Source organism: Trachinotus anak, unplaced genomic scaffold (assembly GCF_046630095.1).
Source record: "Trachinotus anak isolate AG129_WGS33_773 ecotype Australia unplaced genomic scaffold, CSIRO_AGI_Tana_v1 ptg000016l, whole genome shotgun sequence".
Classification (NCBI taxonomy): Eukaryota; Metazoa; Chordata; class Actinopteri; order Carangiformes; family Carangidae; genus Trachinotus; species Trachinotus anak.
Genome location: NW_027273867.1, coordinates 14,264,456 through 14,282,885, shown reverse-complemented (window position 1 = coordinate 14,282,885; position 18,430 = coordinate 14,264,456). Strand labels below are relative to the sequence as shown.

The 18,430-nt window shown below is 39.0% G+C and overlaps 1 protein-coding gene across 2 annotated transcripts; it reads left to right on the top strand.

The window, feature by feature from the left end:
- Window positions 1-1,260: 1,260 nt before the first annotated feature.
- On the top strand, window positions 1,261-16,867 carry LOC139633705 (Y+L amino acid transporter 2). Of its 2 annotated transcripts, none has more exons than XM_071499557.1 (12): window positions 1,261-1,594; window positions 6,674-6,831; window positions 7,345-7,520; window positions 7,803-7,945; window positions 10,868-10,993; window positions 11,490-11,634; window positions 11,889-12,012; window positions 13,514-13,617; window positions 13,808-13,904; window positions 14,065-14,214; window positions 15,148-15,331; window positions 16,225-16,867. In XM_071499557.1, the coding sequence occupies exons 2-12, from the start codon at window positions 6,703-6,705 to the stop codon at window positions 16,317-16,319; spliced, it is 1,473 nt and encodes a 490-aa protein (XP_071355658.1). In that variant the 5' UTR covers window positions 1,261-1,594; window positions 6,674-6,702; the 3' UTR covers window positions 16,320-16,867. The 2 variants fall into 2 exon arrangements, with proteins under 2 accessions (XP_071355658.1, XP_071355656.1); XM_071499555.1 differs by having other exon boundaries at window positions 1,262-1,594; window positions 6,434-6,831.
- The last annotated feature ends 1,563 nt before the right edge of the window (window positions 16,868-18,430 follow it).

Here is an 18,430-nt window from a genome sequence, read left to right as displayed (position 1 = left end):
TCGGGAGAATCAGGCTGAAGCAGGACAACCAGCTGCCCAGTCTTTATATGGTCCATGTGATGACACCTCAAACCTCCTATATGACCCATCCTCGCCGTCAGTGGGTGGCATCATACCAGCTTTCACCTCTTAACTGCAGAAAATAATAATGGTCAAGCCAATGGCCAAATCATACCCTCAAACAAATCGGTGGATTCATGAAAGCAACAATCACTAGATGGCGGCAAATCTCAATTTATAGGAACTAGAGGAACGTGTGGCTTCAGAGAAACTATTTCACACCACATCGCTTTCAACATGGAATCGTTTTTTTTTTTTTATTTAGGCCCACAGACCAAGCTCCATTTAGACAAATATTCAGCAAGACGTGTTCAGTTTAATTCACCAGCTTTCAGCCTGATATATCAGTTTGAATTACTTTAACAACTGAATCTATGCATGGTAGGCAACACAAAGTAACAGGGTAGTCCACACCAACTCAAGCGACATGCTCCGTATCCGACATCACTTGTTTGCATAGATAACAACGTTGCTTCTGTTTATTTAAAACTTTACACAAATGTCAGGATCACGGCCAGATATCTTATGGTCACTGATTAACCATAGGTTGTGGTTTGTAATAATGCTGTAGATTCGTGTAGAACAACTGAAACAGATAGATAATTAAAAAAAAAAAAAAAAAATTTATGTATAACACTTATCAAAAACAAAGTACAAAGTGCTTTACAAAATAAAAAACAAGAAATGCGTTGAAAAGAGTGGAGTAAAACATACATAAATAAGATTAAAATGCAGTAAACTGAATTAAAAGAACAAATCTAAACGTGTTTTTCAGAGCAATTTCAATGATGGTCAGATGTGGTACAGAAAAAATATTGATATAAGGATGAAATCGAAATATGTAAATATTGGCTGAATATAAAGTAGACTGTTAATATAAAAATACTCAAAAAGCATTCAAGGTAACCGAACCATAACATACTAGGGACTGCTGTGGAAATGTGTTTTTACCTGCTCTATTCAAAACGAGGCTAAGATGAAATAAAAATGACCAGACTAGTGACAAAAACAAAATCAGACTGTGCATCATTGTCCTTTCTCGGTCTGATCAATTGTTGTACACTTTCATTATGGTTTGATTTTTTCATTAATATGTTATTAAAAACAATCCGCTACGAGCCTTTCTCGTGTCTGATTGGCTGACTCACAGATCGTTGCCAAATGACAGCCGCACACCTGTATGACCGCATCACCGCTCGTAGGTAAATCAATCCGCTCCCTCGCAGGTAATGGCGGTAATGTGTGTGTGTGTGTGTGCTTTTAGTTTGCTGTCTGACGATTGATGGAGTCGCTGTCGTGGTTTATAGATGAAGAACCAAGATAAACATTGGTGTTTATGCACAGCTTGTGTCTCCCGGGTCTGGCGGTGGGTTGTGCCGACGATCATTTGGCGGTTGGGGATGAGGAGGAGCTAGTGGCTGCAGATGTTGACTGCTGCTGTGGACTAACGCTAGCTTAAGTTAGTCACAGAAATCAGAGGCACGGCACAAGTTGCTGCCTTTCCCCACTGGAAAAAACGAAACGCACAACAAAGGTAACTAGTCTCTCTTATATTGTGTGTTTTTTTTTATTTAAATAAGCACCTCTCACACTTTTAAGTCCGTCGGGAAGCTGTTTAATGGGGAATCGTTCAGGTACGTTAACCACATGTTACAGTCACATACTAACGTTAGCATGTGCATCCGCAGCATCATGTGTGTTGCATCAGTTCCCCTAAGCTAGCTCTGAGAGCTAAATGCCACTTTTAGGAGCTTCAAGATGGACACCGTTTAGATGGATGGCAGTGTCAGCTGGTGAATGTAGTGAGACCATAAGCCGTATGTAAAAATAGTGAGACGCGGTGAAATCGCTCCTCTTTTATTCTCCTTCGAGTCTGGATCAGGCCGGTGCTAACAAGGCTATCAGCCCCTCTGGCGCTAATTACTAACAGCAAGCGCTGGTGACTTAGAGCTGGGATAACAGGGGTGATTGTTTAGATTACTGTAAAGTTACACAGAAGTAATGGTGACACAACTATATTAATTGGTGCCAAGTGAAAGTTTTCAGTGACACGGACGCGTAGAGTTAACGATGAGACAAAGTGTGCGCTCAATCAGTCAGTGTCCACGTCTCACGTCCCCATCCTGTCTGTGATCGGATTTTGTAGTCTAGAGAGCCGGGTATGACATGTGAGAGGAAGCGGTTTCTTCATGTGTGACTGTCTGTAGAGTTAACAGTAAAGTTAGTTTGATGAAGTTGTCCATCTGTCCCTTATCAAGACGGAATCGACAGCCAAAGTAGCTGTGACTGTGGAGATTATGATCGTGAACTCATGGTGTATTTTAGGTTTGTGAATAACTACATAACTGCAGCAGCCATATTGGCTGAAGCATGCAGAACATATGATAGCCTTATTTCATTGGTCTAGTATTGGGACACATGGCTCCTGTCCCTCATAAGACCACTCCTACTGCTAATGAGCATACTAAAGACAGACCTGACAGTGTGATCACAAGGATAAAAATGAAGAAGACAAGCTAAGGCTTTCTTGAGCCTGTAACTGGGTCTTTTTTTTTTTTTTTTACTGGTAAATTTAAAATCAAATTTCTGATAGTTGACAAATATTTTCTTTTACAGTGCAATAGAGTCTGAAGTTTTTTGTCTAACTTTATTTTAATTTAAAGTAGTGTGGTCACTGGCTCCTGTACACTTGTATGTTTACATGAATACAGGAAGTTGTACAACTCTGGCATTTTAAGGCTAAACTGCTCTGAGAGTTACTCACTAACTGTTTATGGTCATCCCCAGATCTGATAGCAAACTTTCCAATCAACACATCCAACCCTTCCCTACATATGTCAATAAATGCCAATCCATCTCTTTAAAATCCTCATCTAACACTTAAGAAAACTGCTGAATGATGTATGATCATTTGACAATCACACTATTCTGTAAGAAGTGGGACACAAAAATGAGTTTTGCAATGCAAAGAATGTGTTTGCTTGGAAAGCAGAGAGGGGTTACAGTGCGATCAAACATATTGTGTTTAGTGTTTACTAATGAGTTGGAAGCACTGGATTTAATGAAGCCATGCCAACTAGGTAACTATTAGTAGATATTTCTATAGATCAGCAGAATCGTTTTGCTGTTCCAGATACTGCATGTGTCCACTCTGGTTTTAAAACATAGCTTCTAACGTATAGAGGAGAGTTTGTCAGACTAAATAAACACATAATAACTATTAGGTTCATTTGAACTGAGCAAAGATTATTTAACCTGACAGGATCCCTGACAGTGTTGATGCTTTTACTGTCTTCTTCATCATTGCAGCTCAGAATAACATGAGGATATCTGTGATGATAACTGGAAATAAAAACTGAACCCTCTAATGACTTTTATTAGAAAAATTATTCACACACTGTTAAATATGTCAGTCAGATTGACCCCATCACACATGAACTACTTCTCTCTGCTTTGGCAGCAGAAACAGTCGACATTACTTAAACTTTTTCTTTTTTTTTAATCTGTATCATAGACACATTCGTAATAGTTTGTACATCATTAGGCAAAAGAACAAAAATACTCAGTAAGAAACTTAGTAATAATTAATGCATTTATTTACAGTAGGCCTATATCCTTAGTCTGACTCTAATAATTGGAAATGATTTCTAGTGGTTTTTTAAAAATTTTTATTCTAGTCTATTCTATGTGATAATATTGTTTACATTTCACCTTGCTTAATATCACTTTTGGATGTTGCTGTAAACAAACTTACTGGCAGATATCAGCATTTCTTCTCGTATATTAAGTACTTTATTCAAGGTACTGATGATTTTGCTTATAATTAAAAACTCTGCCTCTTTCACATGAACCCGCTCTTAGCTGGATAGGTGAACCCTGTGTTAACTGAGCCAGTTGATAACCAGCTTCGTAGTACAGGTTATCCAGGATGGCCAGTGTTTGGTTTAGTTAAGCCAGATAGTGAAAATTAGAAACCTGCCAAAATTTAGTTCCCTAATACAGTGGCAAGAAAGAGTATGTGAACGCTTTGGAATGACCTTGTTTTCTACATGAATTGGTCATAAAATGTGATCTGATCTTCATCTAAGTAACTGTTGGCAAAACACAATGTACTTAAACTAATTACAAACTGTTATTCTGTCTCTATTGAGCCATTAAACATTGCTGGTGCTTGTAGGGGGGAAAAAAGTCATGTGAACTCTTGGGTGTAAGAACTCGTCGAACCCCTTTGGCAGAAACAACCTTATATAAGCACCTCTGGTAGCCGTTGATCAGACGTTCAGGAGGAATTCTTCCTTACAGAACTGCTTTCTGTAGATTACATCTATAGATCATCTATAGATCTACAGATTTACTCTCAGGGTCATTGTCCTGCTGCATCACCCGACTAAAACTGAGCTCCAGCAGGTGGAAAGACACTCTGACTTTATCCTGTGAGATACTTTGATAAACTTGGGAATTCATTTTCCGCTCTGTGATGGCAGGCTGTTCAAGGCAGCAAAGCCCCGAATCACGATGCTCCCTTCACCACACTTCACAGCTGGGATGATGTTTTCATGTTGCTATGCAGTATCAGTCCACAAAGCATTTCCCTGTGGCATTGGGGAGCGTCAAGGTGCTCTGTAGCAAACTTCAGGCACACAGTAATTTTTTTTTTTTTTTTTTTTTTTTTTTAAATTGCACCCTTCGTGGTGTCCTTGTAATAGACAAAGGAGAGTAGTCGCTGTACTAAATCCTCTCCATTTATATACTATTCGTATCACTGCGGACTAATATATATCTAATATATAATATATATAATATATATATATATATAAACTCTTTGAGATGATTTTGTAACCATTTACAGCTTTATGCAAATTGACGAATCTTCATCATAAGTCTTCTGAGATCTCTTTTCCTGGCGAGGCATACTTCACATTAGCTGGTGCTTCTTGTGAATAACAAACTCAAAATTGCAGTGAGTTAGATTTCATTGATTAGTTTCCAGGTTTGATAATTAGCTTTTGTTTTTTTGATCTGAGCATATTTTAAAGACACATTTATACATAAATGCAGGTAAATCCAAAGGCCTCACTTTTTTTCTTGCCACCATATACACCCTCCACACTGAGAGTAAACAACCAGACGTGTCAGTGCACCGCTGTGACCTTTCATTGTTTACAGAAGGTGTTGGAAGCAAAGACGGGTTAATGCAGTATGTATGACATAATCTTATCTCGTTTAATTGTATTCACCAAAGATCATCATTTTGAATTTGAAGCCACAGATGCATCGTGTCTTCAGTTAGAATAGAGTGTGTAAAACTGCTTTTGTAGCTACAGGGGAGGCTCAGAAGTGATTTTATCTGAAACACTGAGCAGCTGAAAATGTGAGGGGGTAGTGTTGGGGGCGCGGGCACTGATGCCTGAACCCATTGAACTAACTCAAGCAAAAGCCACATACTGTAGAAAATATGCTAGAAAATCTCTCCAACTGACCTGTGACATCACCACAAGCTCTCACTTGCTTACAGAAACTCTAATTAAAATAAAAAAGAAAAAAAAGAAAAATTGGTTCACTGTGGTTAAGGAAACAGTTAAATGGATGTTATGTGCCCTGGTGAGCCTTGGCAGTATGGAATATATGTGGTTATGCATTTTCATCAAAAACAACAGTTTTCTCCCAGTTCATTTTTCTACACTAGAAAAAAGAAATGTGGGATGTGATCAGATTATAAGTTACCCCACCTCTTTCATGTGAGTGCTTGCATTGTGGGAAATCTAGGCAGGTAATTTGAGGTTATCAGTATTAGGTTTTGTGAAGATATATAACTCAAAGATACAATCGCTTAACTGTGAAATGATGATAGTAATGACAGCTGTAGTCATAACTATGTAATAACAACACAGTGTGCAAACTAAAAAAAGAAAGGGATAAATTCACAGAAAATGCAGTCAGCCTGTACGCTCCGCTGCTGGTTGTCTGCCCTTGTCTGGAGAGAGCGCTCACACTGTGCTCAAATGATCTGACTCCTCAGACAGCTAAGCTGATTGTGTAATCAGTAAAAGTCACACATTTTTGCATTGTTTCAATTTAGTGTCTGTGGTTGTTAAAGAGGCATTTTTGGATTAGATTTGTGGTTACTGTGGCAGGCTTGTGCCAATACTTACTGCTTCTTAAATGTAATGCACCACATAAATCCAGAAACGCATTTTAATTTAATCCATCCACCCATTCGCTCATTCATTTACTTATTTGCAGTTGCACCCTCATTAGTTGACATGTGGGTGTACACCAATGATGCCCTGAATCAGAATCACTTCCTCGAACTTGAATTACTGACATGTTTAAAGCACTTCTGTGAGACTGCGTGTCCTTGTCTTTGTTACAGATTATTCCAGCAGAGAAGCACTCCTTGGATTTAACAATGGCTGTTTGAGACAGCCAGAGTCTTAGTCCTCCAGTGACCCTCCCACCTCCCTTTCTCTTTCGCTCGGTCCACACCTCTCTGTTCATCTCGCCCAGTATTTAATCATTCTACCCTCTCACCTTGTCTCAGTTTCTGGTGCTGCCAGGAATCAGCCTGTCCTCTTTATCCCTCCGCTGTCACTGTCCTGTTTCCTCCTCTAAGCTGTCGCTGAAGGCTGTAAATCTCTCACAATGGTCGCTGAGGTAGACTCAGCGTCTCAGGGCAGCGGTGTGCGGCTGAAGCAGGAGATTTCCCTCCTCCATGGGGTCTGTCTCATCGTGGGAAATATGATCGGCTCTGGCATCTTCGTCTCACCTAAGGTAGGAGGCTCTGCTTTAAGCCGAAGAATTTATTTGTCCTGATTTTAATTTTTCTCTAGATCTATAAAATGAAAATGGTTTCTTGCTCTCTTGGTTTTAATTGTAAATTGAATGGTATTATTCAGACATGATTAAATCTGAAAAGTTTTTATTGAGTAATGTTAAGGGTTCGTTTTACAGTTGTTGCTGCCTCATTTAGTGTTCACACTTGGGCACTTGGGTTGGGCAGTCATCTACATTTTCAAATTGTCATTGTGTTAGACTGCTGTTCTTGGTGCTATTGTTTGGTCTGTACAGTTCGAGTTACAGCTTTCACTGGAGCAAACACGCAGGTCCACAAGAGTTGTTTTCAATGGCACCAACCCAGTTAGCACCTAAAGAGAAACAAGAAAATACTGACGTGTAATTTAAATCCTAATGCATTTTGCTGTTTTTTTTCATGTGATAGTTTCTTGTATATATAATCTGTTATATGCTACTTCATACTCTCTACTCTCGTTTGGTATCCTGCAGGGGGTTCTTATGTACACAGGCTCATTTGGCCTGTCCCTGGTAGTGTGGGCCATTGGAGGGATATTTTCTGTGTTTGGAGCGTTATGCTATGCTGAGCTGGGTACGACCATCCGTAAATCTGGAGCTTCCTACGCTTACATCCTGGAGGCCTTTGGAGGCTTCTTGGCTTTTATTCGGTATGTAGTTATTTTACTATTTCTGTCTGTGGACGCTTTCTTTTAACTCATTGTCCCGCAAACAACACACAATAGAACCTCAGTACTTGCACAACAGTGATTTCGTTTGAGTCTACCAAACATTAGCACAGTCTGGACCTTGTCTTGTGAAACTTACTACCTTTGACATTAAGATGGTTGCTTGTGTCAAGTTCAACATTATTCATTGTTATTTTACTAAAAATTTAGTTGGATGTTATATTTATGCTTGGAAATGATAAATGTGTATCAATGCCTCTGTAGACTCTGGACGTCATTGTTGATAGTAGAGCCAGCCTGCCAGGCAGTGATAGCCCTGACCTTCTCCAACTACCTGGTCCAGCCTTTCTACCCCAGCTGTACAGCCCCCTATGGCGCCGTCCGTCTCATTGCTGCTGCCATCATATGTAAGGCTTAACCTGTACTAAACACACTTCACATGTTCTACTTAATCTGTTGTATACAGACGGGCTTTTGGTGAGTCTGTCTGAATATCTGCTCCATTATGGACACAATTGCACAACCTTTTTTCATCCCATGCATGAGCAACGTAGTGATGTTCAAACATACTTTTAACCATCAGCAGAACTGAAAAAGGCACAGTACACCAAATAGGCACAATCCAGCAGTTTTTGTAACACAGATTATCTGTTTGAACATCACTCACTGGCAAGGTAAGGTGCATTGACAAACTGTTGTTGTAATGGACGGAGCTCTGGGCGCACTGTTGAAAAATGCAAGGTACAAAAATAGACTGCTTTTGTTTATTTAAGCTACAATATGCAACTTTTTCTAATGTAGTTTTTTTAGGTTGAAATATGCTACAAATTATATCTTAACATGCAGACGTGCTGTCAAAGGCTTCTGTGACCCAGACTCATTGAAGAGCCTGGCAGCAGTATAGAGGTATTCTCTTCTGAAGTTTTCGAGTGAGCCTTGCTCTTTTAACCAATCAGAGGAGGCTAAAGTCTGGTCAATCTACTTCTCCTCTGGCACTGGTATTAGCTTCCAGAGGACATTGCTATAGCTGACCCACAGGGGGGAGGGGCAGAGCATGGATGAGCGAGTGGTTTGCTTTTGAGTCACATGCTATCTTGATTTCCATATTGTACCTTTTTAAATCACAATCGTTTACAATAAATGTCTTACTGTCCCTTATTGTGTTCAGTTTGTGTTTACTGAACACAAACTGGTGCAAATACCACAGTATAGGTTTTGTCTCAAGATGAGCCATGGGCTTGAATAAAATGAATTATTCTAGTGTTACGCTGTCTATGCTGTGGATTACTAAATTGCATCTTAAGCAATGTGGTGCTGTGTCCAGTGACAGTTTGATGTAAGCTGAGGTCTTCCCCTAGCTGTAGTTAGTTCCTGTTAACCTCATTGGACACCTTAGGTTAACAGGAACTTGTTCAGTCAATTGCAGATCGTTGAGAGTATGAGGAACAGTGTAGCAGAAACTCTCACTAAGGTCAGAGATGAGCCTTGTGTGTTCTCAGGAAATGCAGTGTTGAAATTGTCTCAGTAGTTGTTGAAGGCTGTAAACCTTGCAGGCTGCATTCATTTCGGTGACACACTTTCATGTGGTGAGCCTTTGGGATGTTTCCAAACATAGCTGCTTAATCTAGTGGTTGTTTACATTGTACTTTGAAGGATATATGCATAACCACACTTTATACCTGTTGATTCCCCCTGAGCTCCACCTTGAGACCACAGTGCTTAGTATATGATGACCCTAAAGCTTTGTGTTACTACTATATAAAGTGTATTTAAGAATAGCAGCACCGTGAATACAGCCTCTCAACCTAAAACCTGTTGGGTTTGTTTGAGAGAATCTATAATTATATGCTGTAGCAATGGAATTGGGTGACTGAGTAGGGCCTCAAAATCGGTTCTCAACAAATCAACAGGACAAACTGGTGACAGGTGAAATTACTTCAGCTAGTTCTTAAAAGCTTAGATCTAACTTGGATAAGTTTAATTTGTGGGTGATTCCGCTTCAAATCAGACAGAATCCAGGAATGTGGTTGCAGCACTGCCTCAGATATTGTTCAAAGTTTGTCTATGTAATGTTTTGGTCCCAAAACAAAGGCCTATAAAATATTATGGGAATTCACATCTAAAAGAATCATTTCTAGCCTCACCAGACTTTGTAGGAAAATGCACATGTTAAAGAAGCAGGGTCTTCCCTCATTATCTCTACTTATGTGTCCTCTGAAATATTGACTGGAGTTTTCTGTAGATTTGTTTTTATGACGGGCCATTAATGCAAGGTATATTCTTTATTACCAGGGCCTCATTATAAGAATAAAAGAAAAAAATTAACTCTTATAGATGGCATATTCATTGGAGTGGTAAATTTTATATTCCATATTTAATAAAAAAAGATGCTCAATAAATAAGTCAGATAACTTTATTAAAATTAATGTGAAATCAAGCAAATTATGTAGTAGAAGTTACAAGGAATGAAAGCTATCATCCTTTAACCAAATAACTTGAACATCAGGACTAAATTAGGCACATGTTTTCTTGATAAGTGCATATACTGATCATTTCACTGTGGACACGTTTTAACGTGCATATCAGTACAGGTTCCATACACAGCTTTCTAACATTCTGTGTGCATGTATGGACACATCCAAACTTTGATATGGAAACACATTTAGATACTCTCACTGGAGCGTGAGACAGCCATTTAGGATACCACTTATTCCTCCTCGTACCAATGGTTTTATCAAAATATTTCACTTATTTTCAATATCCATGACCTTACTGGAGACTCGGTTCACATCTCAAATACCCTCTATTCCAATGCACTTACTGAAAACATATTTGTCTTCCATCCTGCAAAGTTTGGTGAGGCCAGGAACAATACAAGATATGAATGTCCCAACATGGCTTCCCAGTTAAGGCATTTTTGAGCCAATAAAAATGAAATAATATCAAGGGCTGAAAAAATATGACAACATAGGATTTGAATAGAAACATTTTACAGGCCTTGGTTTTGGGACCCATTCTAGCAAAATCTGAGACGTTGCTCCAACAACCTTATCAAATTTTGATACAGACTGACCCTCGTCCTCTCACTGTAATGAACAGTATTCACACCCGTATCACATTTCTGCCATTTCAGTATATCAAACATTCAGTACATCTTTGTATTTTCAAGTCCTCTTTTTATTGAGTTCATGACAGGAAATGAATTAGAGTTCCTGTTGCATAAGTGAAATAAAGTAAGAAATATTTACTTCAGAGGTTCTTCTGAACTTCACATTTTAATCTCTGCTTATCTGGTTAACTGCTGTTTTCTCACCTTTTCTCTCTGTCAGGTCTGTTGACTTGTGTGAACTGTATGAAAGTGAAATGGGGTGCTATTCTTCAGGTCATCTCCACTGTAGCCAAGGTCCTGGCTCTCATCGTCATCATCATTACTGGCTTGGTTAAGCTGGCACAAGGTAGGATGTCAAAGGAACTCTGCCTCTTTAATACTGCTGCTCTGACTGCACAGAAATTGAAGGGATAAGGCCCCACTGCGCTATTTAGGACTGAATCAGTTTCACTGAATGATTTAATAGAATGCTATAAATGGCAGTCTGCTGCAGTGCCACAATCAGCCAATATCAGCTTGTTTCAAACAGTGCAAAGGTAAATTGTTTGGCCATAACTGCTACACTTCCAATCCACTGGCCAACAGGTAAAAATCAGTAAAGGCTTAAATCGGCTTAAATCACTATTCATTTATAATGTATTAACTATCATTGTTTTAATACATTTAATACATTAGTACATTGATAAACAACTGTATTGAAATTCATTTTTTATTCGCACAAGTGTTTTTGTCCTTGTTTATCACTGAATTGGTTCTTGCAGGGATTGACAGGAAACTGTATGAAATGCAAAAATTTGAACACTTTTTCCTGTGTTAATGTACCAACCTTTTTGTTGGTGAAGGTTTTGACCAGAACTTTGAGGACTCATTCAAAGGGTCCAGGCTGGACCCCGGTGACATGGCCTTGGCCCTTTACTCAGCACTGTACTCCTACTCAGGCTGGGACACACTCAACTTCATCACAGAGGAGATCAAGAACCCAGAGAGGTACAAAGTGTGACACTTCAGAGAGATTTGACAATACACAGGCTTGTTTTTAATTCCTAGTGGTCTTTCTTTAACTTAACTACATAACTGGACCTTCTGTAAATCTATAATTGCCTAAATCTTAAAACTCTAATCTTATTTGCCTATTTAGCAAGTCATCAAGCCTTCATCTCACTCAGTAGAGACTGTTTGCATCCCTGATACACAGAGTGCTTCAAGTGAACACAAACCACTTTTCTCATCTTCCTTTGTAGGAATTTGCCCTTATCCATCGCTATTTCCATGCCTGTTGTCACAGTGATCTACATCTTGACCAACGTAGCTTATTACGTCGTCATGGACGCCGACAAAGTGCTCAGCAGTGAAGCTGTTGCCGTGGTGAGTGTCTGAAAATCATTACCTTAGTACAGTCTTCTTGTGCACTAAGGAAGCTGTGTATAAGCAGAAACCCACTTAGCAGTCTGACCATGTACATACACTACTAATATCTGCCCATAAAGCCTATTAGTACATCACAGGACTTATCCAAATTGACAGCATCTGCTCAGGCTCATAGGGGCAGCAGGTTTAGATCTGTCCTTCCTGTCTTCCTCTGTCCTCTCTGTTGGTCTGGCAGGCAGCCGCTGGCACTAGTGTCTGATCCAGGACTCCCTTTTGGTTATCTGTGACTGTAGGAGTCGAGATGATGACAGGAACCTCATTTAGCTAAAGAGGTTAGCGCCCCACACAGGAACATCGGGAAGTTCGTTATGTGATTAGTGCATTGGTGGAGGAAGAGTTGCACTCAGGCTTGTTGTCAGTGGTATTTGATAATCTTTTTATTTGTACGCAGTTTAATGGTTCATTTATGTTCTCACTGTCAACAAGGCATCGACTCTGTGCTCTGTTGAATGTAAGCCAAGGGATACAGCAAATATTTTGATGTGACTTGGATTTACAAATTTTGGAGATTGATGGTGTCAAACCTCCTTCTTTTGGCATTACATACTTTTAAACTTTATACCTCAGCACTGAACTCAAAGCTGATATTATTTGAACTTAAACCCTGCTTGGTGCAGACATTTTAAAGTGCATTCTTACTGAGAATCCTGACTAAGAAGTGTATAGATAAACAAGGTTTCTAAGTTTTAATTCACAAGTGTGTATCAGCTTTTAGTTGTTAATTAAAGGGCGTGATAAAGTGCATGTTAACAGTGTTGAGTTGAGGTTTTGGCACAGACTCGACCAGTTCAGACTGCTTATCATGTAGACTCAAAAGTGCTTGTCAAAGTATGATATTATGCAATCTTACATGAATTATTTATAATACTTGGCTGCTTCACAGCATATTTGTATCTGCCAAAGACAGAGTTCCCAAATAGTACTTTTTTTTTTCTCAAAAAACAAGGAGATTTTCCATCACACAAAACCCACGTTCTCAATGTACTTGAGTCTTTTTGTTACTAAGTCTGGTTTATTTACTTTATTTGTGAATCCGTATATTTCCTTTGTTTATAACTGTAGAAGATTAAAAGCCAAAGCCACAAGTGACAGCAGAAGAAAAGGAAGGGGAATGTTAGTGTTTTTTTAGGAGCTACACTGACCTTTATTGTCAGAAATATGACATCACAAGGCAAATGGCAGAGAACACGTGGGAGAGTTTATATAGTGATATTAGCAAGTGAGCCAGATAACTTCTTATGAAATATCTTTTAATAGGCACACATCAGTATGCACAAAATTAGAAGTGTGTTTTAAAAATGTATCATCAGGATGCTGTAGTTTTTTGCAGTAGTTTCAACTGCTTGCTAACTCCAGTTCTGTGTTTTAACGCTGAGGGCCATCGTTCTTACCGGTTAATGAATGTGAGAATTAAACACTTTGTTGAATGTCTCTACAGACATTTGCGGATCTGACTCTAAGCTGGGCTCGCTGGCTGATCCCTTTGTCTGTGGCCATTTCCTGCTACGGAGGCCTCAACTCCTCCATCATCGCAGCCTCCAGGTTCATAAACACACCTGAAACTAATCTGACTAATTTTAGCTTTTCTTTAATTGATTCACCTCCATATTTTACTCTGTTTTCGACAAAAGTCTGTTTCCAACAGTAATATTTTGAATGTTAAAATGTCTGACAACCTGTGAGCAACATGGCGATCTGTCTTCATCCTTCCCCCGTTTGTTTTCTCCTGCAGGTTGTTTTTTGTTGGTTCCAGAGAAGGACACCTACCTAATGTCCTGTGCATGATCCACATCAAGCGTTTCACTCCTATTCCTGCCCTGCTTTTCAATGTTAGTATCACATATTTGAGTGGGTTTTTTAATTAAATTGTGTTTAATTTACTTGTGTGTTGGTTGTTGTGCCTTTGATTGGGTGTTTATTGCCAAACTCAAACAATGTGTTTTTTTTTTTTTTGTTTTTTTTTGTGTGTGTCTGGTGTTCCCCTCCCAGGGTGCCATGTCTCTGTTCTATCTGTCCGTGCCTGACGTCTTCCAGTTGATCAACTACTTCAGTTTTAATTACTGGTTGTTCATTGGCCTGTCAATAGCCAGCCAGATCTACCTTCGTTTCAAAGCTCCTGATCTGCACCGACCTGTTAAGGTAGGAAAACTGGAGCAGTGGGATTGCTGCATTTTAAAGGACAACAGTGACACTGCCAGGCAGACCCTTTTGTTTTGACATTCATCACTGTTGTGCATCATGTGAGAAGGTTGAACATCTTGATATTTGTCCATCACATTCGCATGTTGCATTGGGAGAAATACCAAGTGTGGTTTGCTGAGCATGTTTCATCATTATGTAACATCCAAATGATATAATTGTCAGAGGCTTTTTTCCCCAACGAGTTTTATCATCTGCGTATCAGGAGATTTCACTGTAACTTTCATTCTTTTCAGTACTTTTTAATTTTTTTTTACCACTGGAGATGCATGCTATCTGATTGGCTAATGGTGTCGTATCAAGACATCTTTTCACACCTCATTCAATCTCCAGGTTCTCATCATATCATCCCCACAAGCCTCATAAGATGGGTGAAAAAGAAACCGAATAAACAGGGATACATAAAAATGAACAGGATACAAAACAACAACTGTCTGTCCTTTTGAACAGATAGGGTCAGAGACATAACGTGCTATCTATGCCCTTTTAAGCATTTTTACCTTCATTTACATTTGTTTACCCATCAACAGTACCTCCATTGTAGGCTGGACCGCCCTAAGCACTGGCTTTAGTTACAACCACGTTAAAGAGTCCATGATGGTTTGAATCTGATAGCTCGGTTTATTTGACTCTCTCATTAACCATGAAATAGATTAGACTTCATACTGGCTCAGCAGTTTAAGAGTGATTAGAGCAATGATTAAATTATTGTGGGATCAGGTTTAAACTAATAATAATAATTTCATCTCTTTATGTAATTGTTTTTAATCTTTATACTTTTCTATCTCCAACCTTTTGCCTCTTCCATCGTTCTTCTCTACCCCCGACCCCCCTCCTTTAAAATTATATATATACTCTCTCCACTCCCTGCAGCTGTCTTTGTTCTTCCCCATCGTTTACTGCTTGTGCAGCATTTTCCTGGTGGTGGTGCCCCTCTACAGCGACACCATCAACTCGCTGGTAGGAATTGCTGTGGCGCTGTCTGGCGCACCCATCTACTACTTTTGCATCTACTTGCCACCCAGCTCCAGACCAGCCTTCCTCGGAAAAATAATCAGTAAGAGGCTTCATGTGATACTTTATTGTCTTTCTCAGCAGTGGTTTTGCCACCACAGTGTTGATGTTTTTTTGGGGCAACCTAAAATCACTTTTGATAGTCTCTGATGGAACTACTACTTTTCAAAAGAGTATTTTGTTCTGATAGAACCCCTGTACTTTTAATTGTAGATGCAGATAAGTGAATTCATGAACATTAAACCATTTATTCAGAGTCGTGGATAAAAACATGTCTGATTTTCAATAGGTTATAATTCTATCAAAAACAGCATTTTAGTACCAGGCAGTTTATATCTATGGAATAACCCTCAAGCAACTGACTATGGTGGATGTAGGTTGATTTTTAAGATGTTAAAAAATTCCTAACAGGATAGAGAAGGGGGCCCCGCTGTGCATTTTCATTTGAAACATAAGTGGATAAGTTCAAAGTTATTGTACAATAACATCTCAAGTCTTGGGAAGTAAGCTGTAGAGTTTCCCTGTGCATAAATGTGGTCGTGTGATGTTATTATGGAGAACTTTTTTAAAGTAGCTTACCAATCTTAAGTTATGAGTTACCAGCTATGAGACACGTGTAAAAAAAAAAAAAAAAAAAAAGCCTCTTCTTAGTGTAAAAGCTGAGGAGGGACTGAGATTAGTGTTTCAAAGTTCACTGTATAGACTCTACATAATGCAAAGGCTTCTATAGTGCATAATAAGTGTAAAACCCCTGCACTTGAGGAATACCCCCTCCCAGTTCTGTTAGCCTAATGCTAAAACCATTAATGCTGTGTCAGCTGCCTATTTTAAAACAAACACCAGTATCTGTTAAAAGCATTTGTTGACTGTATTTTCATCTGTTGAGTGCAACCTTTAATTTTTCTTCCTCTTTCTTTCCTTCTTCTGTCACTGCAGATAAGATCTCACTTTACACCCAAAAACTGTGCATGTGTTGTGTGGCCTCGCCTGATATTGATCTGGACAAGATAGAACCAGAAAAGATCGAATGACGGTGCAACAAAGGACTCTGAAGTACTGTATTGAGAGACGTGAAGATGATGAATGAATGAATGGGGCTAGCTGCAGACAATCAGGATTTGGATGAGGAAGGCTCTATTGATTAAAGGAAGAGGGGAAACTGGACAGTTTAACACAACTCTATTCCTCCTCCTCCTCTCTCAAACATGAGCCATATGAATAACGAAGCAGGATTTTACTTAGAGAGAATTTAATTTTGTACATAGCCTCCAGCAAATAACACTGTTCAGATTAACTCTCGTGCATGTTCACATGCTGGTACACGATGCAGTGTTTGCTCCCTTGCTGTTCCCTCCACACATGCCCACACACTACAGCTCTCACACGCACATAAGCAGACAGAAAACCTGACGCTGACACAACACCAACTCAGTCCAGAATGAGCCGACTCAGCAGCTGAGCTGATTTCTTCATAAACAGGTGGTCATTACAGACAATACACAGGTGGAGATGAAAAAATGTTACATCCATTACACCTCACATGTGTTTTCTCGTTAATGAATTGTGACCCTTTTTAAAATGAAGCACATTTTCTGTTTTGTTGTACAACCTTGTTTATAGGAAGTGATATTGTGATCCATTACTGAACTTAAAGACAAAATTAAATTCACTGGTTTTGTAAGAGTTAGTTATTTAAGGGGAAAGAAAATATTTACAAAAGTGCTGTTATTGCTAGCAGTTTGATTAAGCTCATTATCATCTGTGTGTTGACTCTGAGTGGTTTTAAATCCATCACTGCGTGTATCCTGCTTTTGTTCCACCTAAGTGATTGTGTGAAACGTTTTCTTCTTTCAGCCAAATCCTTTGTTTGCATCTTCAGGGCTATATTTGATTTGTGGTGCCGCCCAGTGGTAGCTAATATTTACTGTTTTTCATTAAGTGTCTTTCAAGAGTCTATCTATGTTACTGTCAATTGTCACATTGTTCTCTATTTCCGCACATTTACAAACACATGTTGGTGGGTGGAAAGTATCTCAAGTGTTACTGAAGTCAAAAAGGTTTAAACATGCTGTTGTGACTGTCTTTAGATTAAGCAAATGTATCTGAAGAAGACTCCTGTTGGTGACAGTTTTCTTCTGAATGGGGTGTTTGTAGATACAAACCTCAGGATCAACAATGCTGATGTGCACACGTTGCTGATATTTAATATCTTTTTTTTTTTATTTTTTACCCACTCTTGTCTTAAGAATTTGTATCGCACGTAGGATATTTAATGTAATATTGCCTTGTCAATAGATCACCAACGTGGACCATTTATTCAGTGAGGTCTTAAACAGGCTGATTGTCGACCATGTTTCTGCTCACAGGTTAGTGAGCCTGTAGCAAAGTGTCTCTGCTGTCTGGTTACAAAATTATAGCTATAGTATGTTGAGTTACAGGTAGAACCAGTCAACTGTTTTATGTTGTACTGCAGTCCTTATTAACTGTACGTGCCTTCAGTGTCTTTAGCATAGTCATATTGACACATTGCTGTAGGGTTTGCCAAAGTGCTTTAATTTCTCATCCTCAAATTTATAATTTTTTTTTTTTCTCCATTTGAAGTGGCATCACCAGCCAGATGTTGTAGTTGAGGTCAGTTGGAAATAATCAGGCTTTAGCTTGAACCATATTTAGTGTCTCGACACAAGCACTTCCACAACACCAGCCAAAAGAAGCACACAGATATTTGTTAAATGTTGCATTTCCTTGGTTTAAGTTACCATTTAAACCAAGCTAGTCAGTTTCGGTTTTTGTAAAAAAAATAGCTATATATCTGCAGTAAAAAATATTCTTTATTTTTTTCCATATACCGCCATGTTACGAATGGGTATATACTCAGAAAACAAAGGACTTGAATGTGGCAGTGTGACATATATTTGTTGTATTACATTAGGTCCCAAATGCGTGTTTTGTGTCTGGGTTGTATTTGTTGACAAAGCTGTGTTTTGTGTATTTGTGGAATTGTGTCTTAAGTGCTTTGTTCACTGTTTTTTATCTATCATATTTTGGATAAACCAAATGGTAAGGCGAGTGTTTGAGCACAGGAAGTCTTGCTCATCCAAAGTGAGGCGGGAGTGTGATGCGTGTTTTTATTTGAATAAAG